This window comes from Myotis davidii, unplaced genomic scaffold, assembly GCF_000327345.1.
Source record: "Myotis davidii unplaced genomic scaffold, ASM32734v1 scaffold244, whole genome shotgun sequence".
In the NCBI taxonomy this organism is placed as follows: Eukaryota; Metazoa; Chordata; class Mammalia; order Chiroptera; family Vespertilionidae; genus Myotis; species Myotis davidii.
In genome coordinates this window covers 679,812-691,973 of record NW_006294993.1, presented here as the reverse complement: position 1 = coordinate 691,973, position 12,162 = coordinate 679,812, and the positions used below count along the sequence as shown (strand labels likewise).

Genomic DNA, 12,162 nt, shown 5'->3' with positions numbered 1-12,162 from the left:
GGCCGGCGGCCCCGCGCCAGCAGCGCCAGCTTTTACAGCTCTCGGACCGCTGGCCAGTGACCCATGCCCGGCTCCTTGGGGAGCACTTCATGTTCCCACAGAAAGGGAAGGAAAGGGGAGCTGAGGACAGAAGGGCCTGGGAACAGCACAGCTGCAGCGAGGGAGACCCGGCAGGCAGACTTCTCTCACACGCACACCAATTGCTCACACGCACACACATGCACTGCACGCATGTTGTTCTCACACATGTTGCTCACATGCACACACACTCACACAGACATGCATGCACACAAAAATTCCTCATGTGCGCACATGCACACATGTCTGCTTATGTGTACACAGACAGGTTCACACACTCATATGTACACTCACAGCCTGCTTATGCACACACAGGCATACATAGTCATATGCACACTACACATGTCTGTTTATAAACACAGGCAGACGCACACACTCATATACACTCACACAATCTGCTTATGCACACATGCGCGCACTCGGTCATATGCATAATCACACGTGTTGCCCACACATGCACACCTGACATGCTTGCACATGCTCACATGTGTCTTCACTCACATGCTCACACATTTCCCTCCATGTGCACAATTACACACACATTTGCTCACACTCACAACACAGGTTTAGTCGATGCTCTGGGAGGACTGGCCTCTTGGCCTGTGTCCAGGCAGAGGGAGGTGTCACTCCCTGACCTCTGCCCACAGGAGCTGGTGAAGGCCCAGCGAGACCCACCCCTGGCCAGGAGCAGGACGGGGAGGCCCCCAGAGCGGCACGCACCGACTTTCCAGAGTGAGGACTCCATCCCTCCCCAGGGGCTAGGAGCGGGGCTGCCCTCCAGAACTGTCCCCCGACCACTCAGACCCTCCCAGCCGGGGCCCAGGCTTCCCCCGTGGAGCAGCCTTGTTTGAGGAGCCGTGGGCGGGGCCGGGCGGGGCCTCTGACAGGTGGGAGCATGTGACCCACCTCAGGAGACACCCATGACAATAGCTGTGACCTGTTCACAAACACCACAAACACGTGTGTGCACAGCTCATTTATATGTGGAGGGTGGGTGCGTATGAGCACACCTGTACTGGCAGTGCATTTGTGTGTGTGTAATTATGTGGTACATGCATGTGGTATCAGGCTAACAGCATGTGTGTGTGTACATGTGTACTACCATGTGTGTGTATGTGGTGGTGGACATGGGCCGTTGTGTGCACTGTGTGCACATCTGTGTTGTGTGTGCCTTGGGCCCTTGCTCATGCCTGTATACATGTATGTACAGGTACCTTTTAGGGTGAGCAAGCCAGTTCTCACACACGTGGGCTTGGAGATAGCAGTGTGTGCCCTGCCATTGTACACCGCAGACATGCACCCCAGCCCCACTTACTGCCCAGAAGGTGAGAAGCCCCATGAGGTGGGGTGGGGGGACCAGGCCCTCTGTCCTGGCAGAAGAGGTGCCAAGGTGCATATGTGACACTGGATGGGTCTGTGCATGCCCACAGCTTCACCTCTCAACACACACGCACGTGTGCACATGATGAGGAGTGGCACACTGGACACACACACACACACACACACGCATGCATGCACCCATATACATGCACACAGAGACCTATACCGTGCACCACACACATGTGCATTCACACATGCATGCTTCCCATCACAGAGCAGGAAGGAGGGAAGAAAAAGGAGAGACAAGAGAGGCGTTAAAAACAAGCATGACGGAAAGTCTGTGTGGGGCGAGAGGAAGGGCCCAGAGGTGGCAGCAAGCAGGTCTGGCCACTGTGCCCACCTCAGCCCTGTCCTCTGCCCCCCTTGGCGGAGAGCATGGCAGCCCTCCACAGGACCCATCTCCCCACCTCATGGCATGTCAGCCTGGCCCAGGAGGACCGGCCTCCGCGCCCAGGGCTCAGGGGCGGCTCTTGCCTGGACTGCAGGTTTTTGATGCGGGACAGCATGTCCAGGTGGCCGGCCGAGTACTGCTCGATCACGTCCATCACGTCGTAGGGCCGCAAGCTCTCCTTGAACTTCCGCTTGGACACCAGGAACCTCATGACACTGAGGGTTGGGCAGGGCCGTGAGCCCAGGGCAGAGGCCACCTCAGAACATTCTCCAAGCAGGGCCAGCCCCAGCGTCCACTTCCTGGGCCCTCCCAGCATCTCCGAGAATGTGCACTGGACAACTTGTCCCTATTATCTGGGCCACCCACCCACCAAAGACACCAGCCGCTCCGGTCCCAGCTGTTCAGACAGACCCGCATCCACCCGAGAACCCCCTGGGCAGCTCCTGGCTGTTCGCTAACACCCTCGGGTGACGGGCAAGGAAACCCTGTGACACGAGGGGCCTTCTGAGCCACAAGGAGCTGGGACTAAAGGGGTGTCGGCCAGTGTCGTCCACCCCGCAGCACGTGCCCTCACACAAGCCCCCCAAATCCCTGCATTCCAGGGACAGTGATTGCCCTTCAGGATCCTGTGAGGGGGGGTGACCTCACCCCAGACACCCAGGGTCACTCACCATACGGCCCGGATGCTGACTTTGAGGCCCGGGGTCAGGTCCTCGGTCACAAACTCGCAGTTACAGCTCTTGTTGTCATCCACGATGTCCTCCCCGGGGAGACTTGCTTCTGGGTGGAAGGGGACATGGCCCATGAGGAGACGAGTCCCTGGTGCCATGGTGCCCCTCATCAGGGAACCCCTCAGGCATGTCGGGCCCACATGCTCTAGATCCCACCTGTTCTTTCTCGGCGGCTTTGTGGCCCTGGCCTGTGGGGTGCGAGGTGAGGATGGCAGGGGCATCACTGTGAGTGGACGGACAAGGGCCAGAGTGGGGCGTGTCCACACCCAGGACCGGCGGAACACTGCTCAGCATAAAAGGGAGCGTGCGCCACGGAGGAGCCCAGAGAGCACCCCATGAACTCAGCTGGGCACCCAACACAGAAGCCGCGCGGCCGCCTACGCGACATGTCCAGGACACTTCCGGAGAGGAAAGCCGCTGGCGTGGCCAGGGGCTGGGAGGCTGCTAAGGGGGCTCTTTTTGGGGAGATGAAATGTCTTGGAGTAGACATGCCAAATGCCCCTGAACGGCTCACTTTAAAATGGCTAGTTTTATGGGACGTGAATTTCACCTCAATAAAAGAAGCAACGGGTGAAGTGGGCCTGCACTTGGGGGTGAGCCCTGGAAGCGGCCGGCCACAGCGGCCGGGCCTGACCCACCTTCCGAGTTCTGCCGAGACGCGGCGCCCTTGACCCGGAAGGCCTGCCGCGAGCGGCTGCGGGCCCCGAAGCTCCAGCTCTTGGGCACCTTGCTCGGACTGTCCTCCAGGCTCTGGTCGGCGCTGGGCGACCGCCTGACGGGCTGGGCTTGTGGGGACCCCTTCCCCTTGGCAGCCACACCTCGGGGGCTGGAGAAGACACGGTCTTTCAAACTGACCTTCTGGCTGCTCCCAGGACGGACACAGAAAGAGAGCAGGAGTCACTCTGGACAGCATGCTGGACCCGCCAGCTGCTCTGAGCCAACATCCTCCCACATGGCGAGCAGCTGCAGCCCAGCTCCAGAGAAATGCCTGCTGGGCCGCTAGCCTGGCCTGGAGCCGGGGGTCGGAGGTCACCAGGTCAATCCCACCATGGGGTCCTGGGCTGGCTCAGGGGCTGGTCAGGGAACTCGCACATCACTATGCCTACCACCAAAAGGGGCCCAGCCCTGTCCACACTGTCCAGCCAGGCCTCCCTCTCCACGGTGACACCCACAGCAGGACGAGTCCCCAAATGCCCAGCACCAGCGGCTTCTCCCTGGGCATCAATGTGGGCACCTGACCACCGCAGGCTCCCTGTCTCGCCTCCACACTCTACAACTGCCCCAGAGTCAGGAGGGGTAAGCTCTGCAGCCCGGGGAGCAGGGTGAGGGCATGACACAAGAAGCATCCTGGGGGGGTCCCTGTCCACCTCCCTTCTGCCCGGGGCCGCCCAGGCTCCACCCCTACCCCCAGGGCACATGGGAGCTGACATCCGCTCCTGGAGGATGGAGTGGGTGGGTATGCTCTGCAGCCACTTGGCTGTCCTGAGCCCTGGCAGGGAGGGGTGGCCAGGGTCGGCCAGCCACAGCCCCGCGGGCCCCCCTGTCCACACATCAGTAACTGTGGAGATGGGTCTGACACTGAATGTGCCTGGCTCCCATACCCTCTGGGCAGCAGCCAGGAGTCGGGCTTGGGCAGCCAGGACATGGGCAGTCCCCTCATGTGCTGGAGAAGACAGCAGGCTCTGTGAACTGGGCCCCTGGCTGCCCCTGCTGGCTTATGACAAACCTGCCCAGGGGTTCCTGTGGGAACGGCCACACCTGCTAACCTCAGACAACGCCAGCCCCCCGTGCTGCCCCGGGTAGCCACCTCCCTCAGCCCCAACCAGAACGCACAGCCTGGACACACCGTCTGGCGGCGCAGTGATGACCGGCCACGGAGAGGCAGCCCACCACCAGCCCACCTGGCCTGGCGGGCACCCTCCTTGCCCGGCCCGCAGACCGTACACTAGGTCAGGGGCTCTGCAGGACAGAACTGCGCAGATGGCCCCAAGGTGTGGAGCCCACTGTGGGCAGCCCCCCGCCCCCACCGGAACCCCTGTGAGCACAAGGCCAGGCGTCAGCTTGCTCAGGACACTGGTTCCGAGCTGGCGACCACTGAGGGCAGGCAAGGCCTGAACGGGCAGGTGGGGACTAAGGCAGCATGGGGCCTCTGGACAAATGACCTCTTCTGTGTTCCTGTCCCAACAAAGGCCACCAGCTGGTCCAGGGAGACCCTGAGCAGTGTGGTCCACCCAGCCAGGAGAGCTGGGGACCCTGGTGGGACCTACGGCCCAGGCAGCACACAGGGGCCCAGGAACTCAGCCCCACGAGGACGGAGCCACAGGAAGGAGCCTGCCCTGGCCGCGCCTGGCCCCGCCATACACCTGCTTAGACAGGAAGGGTCCCCTGCTGGAAGGTGTCACAGGGTGGACACCGGGACCTCCACAGTCGTTGAGGCTCAGTGCACCCAGCCACTTGCATCCCACCGCAGCCACCCGGACCTGCCCCAACTCCAGATGCCCAAACGCCGGTCCTCCCACCCTCACCTCGCAAGCCAAGGACAGAGTCAGCCCACGGGAGGAGCTGAGGCCCTGGCTCTTGCATAGGACCTGGGAGAGAACACCGAGGCCCAGCTCCCCTCGCTGCCGCCACGCCCAGGGCGAAATTCTCAATGTGGGGCCAGCTGCAAATTGGGGTGGGGAGGGTGAGAGGTCTGCACGGTGGGTCACTCAGTGGTGGGAGAGCTGCCGGGCATGGCTGGGCTCCGATGCCCAGGATGAAATGACATTCCTGAGGCTTGTGCACAGCAGGACTGTACCTGGCCTGGCCTCCTGGCTTTTCTATCTCCACGCTGCCTGACCACAGCCCCTGACCTGAGGGAGCAGCCTGGGCTAGATGCACCATGGACACAGCTCCTGGCAAGCAGGACCGCCTCTGCCCAGCCCAGATCTCTCCTCCTGGGGCTACAAGTCATCCCACAAGCGCCCACATCTGTGAACACACAGGCAGCATGGACAGGTGGGGGCGCTCTGAGCCCCTCGGGTGGAGCAGGGTTTGGAGCATGCACGGGTGCAGAGTGCAGAGGTGCAAGCATGCGGCCGCCTGGGCCCTGATCCTGCTGCAAGGCCCCTCCCGACGCCTACCCCTCGGCACTGACCACATGCACAGGACACGTGAGTAGCTGCCCACACTTGCAGGGCGGCCCCGGTCAGGGCAGGAGGGAGACGGTGGGTGCACTCTGAGCAAGCGGAAAGACAGACAGTTCTGCACCCACCCCTGACAGCGGACAGAGGAGCACACGGTGCCGTTGAGGTGCTCACGGTGTCACGGGGTGCGCCTCTCTGCCGGCCCGTTCCAGTCTGCCCTCAACCAGGCCTGTGCATGGGAAGGGGAGCTGTTGGCCTCTGGCTTTCTGGTGTGTTTGGTGTGTGAGCACCACGGGAGCCGGCCACACACAGGACGGAGCTGCCCCGGCAGGCAGCGAGGTGGCGGATGAGGGGGAGCTGACCCAGGTGCCTAGTAGAGGTGCTAGACTGGCCCTGGAGAGAGGCTTCTGGAGCAGTCAGGGTCCCAGGGCCAGCGCCCTTTCTGGGTCCTCAAGCCCCTGGCCGGCCCCTCCTGCTGGGAGCAGGGCTCCTTTGCTTAAGGAGAAAGAGTTTGGGAATCAGAGGGCACCTAGCGCTGCCCCACACGGGCTGTGGGCCTAGCTGCCAATCAGAATTGGGGGAGCCGGGGCCTCTCCGGCTCATCTAGAACTTCTAATAAGCAGTGTTTGGAGCGGAAGAGCCGTGCAGCAGGGCGTCCGTGCCATGCGTCCGTGGTACCTAGAGTGTCCAGGGCAGCATCCACACAGGCCCTCTCTGCACGTTCTGCCTTTACTGGAAATGAGGAGAGCACAGTTAGTCCCCTGGGCAGGGAGCCTGGGCTGGGCGAGTGGGCAGGTAAACTGAGGCACCATGACCACCCCTGGGGTAGCTCTGGGCTCAGGGTCCACCAGCCACAGAGCTTGTGTCTGAGCAAGGGCCTTGCGGAGGCTGCACATCAAGTATTCCGCGCCTGGGAAAGAAACAGCCCCCTGTTTGGGGAGAAAAAATAAAATTCCCTGTTTTCCCTCCCAAAATGCCTTTTCCTTCTGGAGTCAGAGCTTGGGGTCACGTCTTTTTAAAAGATGTATTATTTTTTGCTACATTCATGCGAATAAAAAAATAATACATGGGCTAAGACTTTGCAAAAGGCTTGCACTAGATGGACAGGATTCTGGAAAGCACATGTTTAGGGAGGAAAACGTGCAGTTTGGTTTCACAAACCAATCGTAAGGTCTGGCTGAGCCAAGCCAGCTGCCCAGTCAGAGGCTCAGGAGAGAGGGGGTTGGGGGCCAAAGTCGGTGGACCTGCCAGGCCGGGGAGGGGGTGCCTGGGGGTGTCCCCCAACGGTCAGCACCCTAGGGCCTCCCGAGAGGGGACTTATCTCTGCACCAGAACACGCGAGAAACAAGAACTACAAGAAATCCTTGGCTTTCCTGAGGCCTCTCCCTCTTTCTCCACCTTCGAAGCTGTTGCTCCTGAGACAGCAGTTCTCAAACTGTGCACCTGAGGAACCCAGGCGCACCTGCTGGCCTCAGCTCCCGGAGGCGGGCTCAGCATCCACACACACATTCGTTGAAACATCGGTGGCACCTGCTGGTGTCCAGACACCTCTCTCCACTCCCACATAAAGGAACCACGTGGCAACCTCCGAGCCAGCCAGCCCAGGGTCCTCGAAGCCCTCCCCTGGCCCCCATGCTCCCCCAAGAAGAACTGTGCCCGCGAGCCTCCTCCTGTGGGACCTGTCCTGTCGTCTGGGTGAAGACAGGACCTGCCAGGCGACTCAGTCCCGGCGGGAGGGAGCTGGGCCCAGCTGCCCGGCAGGTGGTCTCACGCGGGGCAAACCACCCTGTGACTCCGTACTCCCAGGACCCAGGCCCCCCGCCGGCAGCTCTGGCTGCTCACAGAAGCCCCTCAAATTTGGGGCAAACATTCTCTCCAGGGCACCCTCCACGTCAGCCACAAGTCCACCAGAGCCTGCTGTGCCCCGGGGTCCCAGGCCTGCACATGCAGCGCCACCTTCAGGCTGCCCCTGGGAAAGACAGCGATGGGGTGCTCGGCTCCGGGCCTGCAAAGGGTCCCGGTTTGCTGCTGCGAACATCCCACTCAGTCGCCTGCCCTGGAAGCATTTCCCAGGGCCCCTCGGCCCCCCGCACAACAGCTCCCGCTGCGGTCTGACGGCCGGCCCACACCCGGCTCCAGAGCACTGGGGGCAGGGCCGGCTGCTCACTGTATTCATGTCAGTGGGAACCTAAACAGCCACACGTGGCCATGGCTCCTGTGTGGGGCAGTGCAGCCTCAGAGCCTGACGGAGCTGAGGGCCATGGGCTACTGGCACCCCAACCCTGAGCCTGGGGCGTCAAGGACTCCCGACTCTGCCTGTCCCCTCTGGGCTCCAGGCTGGCACTGGTGTTCCTGCCTCCTTCAGCCAACCGGAGCGTCACCTGTCTCAGAGCTTCGGCTTCAAGTCCAGGGAGGCCAGGCCCAGGATGGAGGAAGACCATCACAGACACTCACCAAGACCGACTGGACAGACACGCCTGTGACAAGGAGGGACGCACATGGACAAGGGGCAAAGCGGTGGGAGCAGGGGTCTCCTCCAGGGACAGAGTGGGGGCGGGGCAGTCAGAAATGGGAAGGGTCAGAGGGTGGGTCAGGGACACGCCCAGAGCAGCACAGCCCGAGACCCCTGGCTGCCCCGGCCCCAACTCCAGCCCTGGTGCAGACGGCCTTGGTCTGATGCCACCACAGCCGTGATGTGTGCCCACCATGAGCCCGGCTCATGGGAGCTGAGCAAGGGTCCTTGCGTCCACCCATCCACCTGCACTTACGGAACAGGACCGCTCCCGGCAGCCCACGGACACCCTGGGGACAAGTGCAGTGCAGAACGATTTCCTACACACCTACCATGGTGCTAAAAAGGGGGTGGCTGCCCCAGGGGAGGGGCAGAAATGCGCTGGCCATTACCTGGCTGATAGGTGTGCCTCTCAGGTGAGGCAAAGTCCTTGGTTCCCAGGAGGAGGCGGGGCCAGGCTGGCCCTGGGGGATGCTGCTGGGCCAGGGGCAGGCAGGGACACAGGACACACGGGAGGAAGGAGGACTGGTGAGGGGCAGGGAGCATAGCACAGAGCCCGGAGGCGCCCGTGTGTCCTCACCTTGAGTCCTGCTTTCAGGGCCAGCACCTCATCCCCAAAGACAGAGCGCACGTGAAAGGGCCCAAGAAGGGTAGTGCCATGATTAAAGGCACTTGGGGGCGAGATTTCCAGATTGGGGAAGGGGAGGGCAGGAGAGGAGAGAGAGAGAGAGAGGCTGAGACCAGAGTTGCCGGAGGGGAGAACAGCTGGGGCCATGAGCGCAGGGAGCCCACGGGAGCCGCCTCAGGCCATGAGGGCTCTCACAGACAATGGGCAGAGGACAGGTGGGCGTGGCCCCAGAGGCTGCCACCCACAGGTGCCCAGCAAGGCACAGACCGGCCCCCACCACCCCTGGGCTGAACCAACTCCTGCCCTAAAGCGGTTCCTCAGCCTCTTTGAGAGGTCCCTTTGCTTCGGCCCTTTGGGGCAGTTCAGGACAGAAGCACGGCCCCTTCCAGTTCCAGGCACCCGCCAGCATTCCCTCCTTGGGGCCCAGGGATGGAGCAGTGTGCCCTCAAGGGCTGGAGAGGGTGGGCTCAGCCGATTCCGTCTACCCCACCGGAGCAGCCAGATGAGCCGCCGCGGTCCCAGAGGGCACCGCCATGGGGAGCAGCAGGAGGGCGGTGCCTTTGGCCCCCATCAGGGGACTGGCCTCCCTCTGCAGTGAGTGGATGGGGCCTGGGGAACCCCCAGGCTGCAGCTCACGACGTGAAGCTGTGGTATGGCCTGAATTCTCTGCTGCCACAAGGGAGACACTGGACCACACCCTGGCTCCACCTGCACAGAGGTCACCCATCGGGTCTCTAACCTGCTGCCACAGCAGAATGGTGGGGCCTGCTGAGACCCTGTGTGAAGAGGGAACTTCCCATTCTCCCCAGAAACTTTCAGCACATCCGGACCTGCCCCTCGGGCAGCGAAGGCCCCTCCTAGAGTGGCTCTGACCCTGACCCCCAGGTACTGCCCCTGTTGGGACTGCTCGCCTGGGCTGGCCTCCTCCCAGAAACCCCACCTCAGGGGCTCGGCCTGCACTCACAGGGGCACAGGAAACTGGTTTAGGGACCACACCTCCACAGGCAACCACCACCCAGCAGAGTCCAGACACAGCCCTGGCCCCCTGGCACCGCATGCAGACACGGGAGTGGGCACGCACTGACCTGGGGGACGGCTCCGGCTGTGGCTCCTTCCTTCAAACAGAAGCAAGAAGATGGTCAGGAACGACCCCCCCAGGCACACCCGCCCTCCAGGGGCCAGGAGGCCTCCCTTGGCACCACCACCCCCGCACAGCCCTGCCCGCACCCACAGCCACCGCTCCTGAACCCCAGGGGGCACGACCTGGGAAAGGAGTCGCCGCTCAGGGGCTCTCGCTTCTCCCCAGAGGCCCCTGTCCACGCCTGCTCCGGCAAGGAGGGCTGGTTGGAACCACGAGTCCTGAATCTCCCCCACAGTCCGCCCGCCCGGGCCCTCCCTGAAGCGCCTTTCCTGCACTGGGACTCCCTCCCACGTTACTGTCCTTCGCAATCTGGCCGGCCAACCCCCACGTCTTTGAGGCTGGCGTCTCCGCTCAGCAGTTCCTCCCCAGATTCACCTCTCCTCCCGCATTTTGTGCATTTTGCCACCAGGGACCAGCCGCAGGGGACACGGCACAGCTGGAAACCGCGCTGGGGGCCTCGGCCTTGCAGGTTCTGCTGTCCAGCCGGCCCTGCGGCGACTCAGCCGCTTCCTGCCGCACACGCAGGGCCCCTACACACCGCAGTCCCAGCAACTGGACACGGGGCCCTCCCGTCCCATTCCCAGCAGCCTTTTCTTCCACATGACCTGGACTCGTCCCTCGCCCTCTTCACAGCCGTCCCCAAACTGCCTGCCCGGCACCCAGGCGCCAGGCCGCTCGGCACGTGCTGGCCCCGCTCCCGGGGCCTGTATGAGCTTCCTGTTTCTTCTGGATCGAAGACCACCAATTGGGGGCTTGAACCACAGAAATTGACACCCCCCATTCTGGAGCCGGGTCCAAGCTGGGGAGGGGGTTCCCCTGGACTGCGGGGGCCATCCTGCCCCTGGCTCCTGGGACCGAGGCTCCAGGGCCCGTCTCCCCTGCACTCACACGGCCCTTTCCACTATCCCTCGTGAGGACACGCTGACCCAGAGCGGCCTCCCACTGAGGCCCTTCCCTTACTCACGCCCACAAGGTTCCCCAACTGCCGTCCCTTCACAGGTCCAGGCCCAGACCCGTCTCCGGGGGACGGGGCAGCACGGACCCTGCAGCTGCTCTACCCACTCAGAGCTCTTGACATGGGGACCGGGACCCTCCTCTCCACTCCACACCCACCTCTGTTGAGCACGCGGACGTCACCCGGCCCTGTGGCCAGCCGGTGTCCGGTGTCCCCCCGCCCAGGTCCCTACGGGCAGCCGTGCCCTCAGGAGGACGGCAGCCCACCCCGCGCCCGAGCTGCAGCCGGCAGCGCCTCGCTGACCTGAACGTGAGTCCAGATTTACTCTTGAGGTTCCGCAGCAGCTCCAGCTGGTTGAGCGGCGGGATCAGTCTGAGGGGGAGAGGGCAGTGAGGCCGCCTGAGCCGGGGACCGCGCCCCAGCTCCCACGTCACACACAGGAGCCCAGGGACGGGGTGGGGTGGTCGCCGGCAGAGGAAGCCCATCTGCGTGCTCTGGCCACACCTGTCCTGGGCCTTGACCCTGGAAGTGGCCGGTAACCAGCACGCACAGCAGAGGGAAGGGAGCAGCGCCCAGGCTGCCATCCACGGGGACTCCGACCCCTGACCGCACAGAGTGGGTCCAGCAGGGCACCGGGCACAAGCAGGGGTCGCCCCCTCCCGTCCCCTTCCCCATCCTGAACACCCCAGGGCAGCACAGCCACACACAGTGCCAACAGCCTAGGCTCCCAGACCCCTCTCTGCCAAGTCAGGGCAAGGTCAAGGTCACTGTGAAGAGGCTGCTTGGACAGGGAGAGGCCTGGACGGCTGGCCCGGCTCTGCTCCAAGCCCCCTCTCCCCAGACCCAGTCACACCCACAGACAGCCTCACACCCCCCACACCCCTCCTGCTGGCCCCGAGGCAGGTCCAGGCGGACTTCCATACAGGCCTGCCTTCACACCAGGGCGTAAGATCTGTGGACCAAGGAGATTCCTGGGGAGGCCCCAGGCCCCCCAGTTCCACCTGCAGGAGGGGGTAGGAGCCTCGTCTGGGGCTCGAGTCCCCTCCAACATCAGGGAGACGTCTTCACACCACTCTCAGCTCCTCGCCACCTCCTGTCCCCTCATTTCCACTCACCCTGTGTGACCCCAGGCCTCTCCCTCCTGACCAAGCCCCCATCACTGTGACACCCCACTCACCCCTCAGCCTGCTGAGTCCCAATCCCTCCCTAAAACCAGGCTCC

The 12,162-nt window shown here is 63.2% G+C and overlaps 1 protein-coding gene across 1 annotated transcript in view; it reads right to left on the bottom strand.

The window, feature by feature from the left end:
- The window catches only part of KCNQ2 (potassium voltage-gated channel subfamily Q member 2), a 65,146-nt gene that overhangs the window by 8,151 nt on the left and 44,833 nt on the right, over positions 1–12,162 (bottom strand). The window contains exons 10-15 of the mRNA XM_006769521.2: positions 11,245–11,313; positions 9,931–9,960; positions 6,384–6,437; positions 3,219–3,442; positions 2,521–2,629; positions 1,933–2,064 (exon numbers count right to left, since the gene is read on the bottom strand). Of these exons, the coding sequence (XP_006769584.1) occupies positions 1,933–2,064; positions 2,521–2,629; positions 3,219–3,442; positions 6,384–6,437; positions 9,931–9,960; positions 11,245–11,313 (618 nt within the window). The remainder of the gene's footprint in view (positions 1–1,932; positions 2,065–2,520; positions 2,630–3,218; positions 3,443–6,383; positions 6,438–9,930; positions 9,961–11,244; positions 11,314–12,162) is intronic.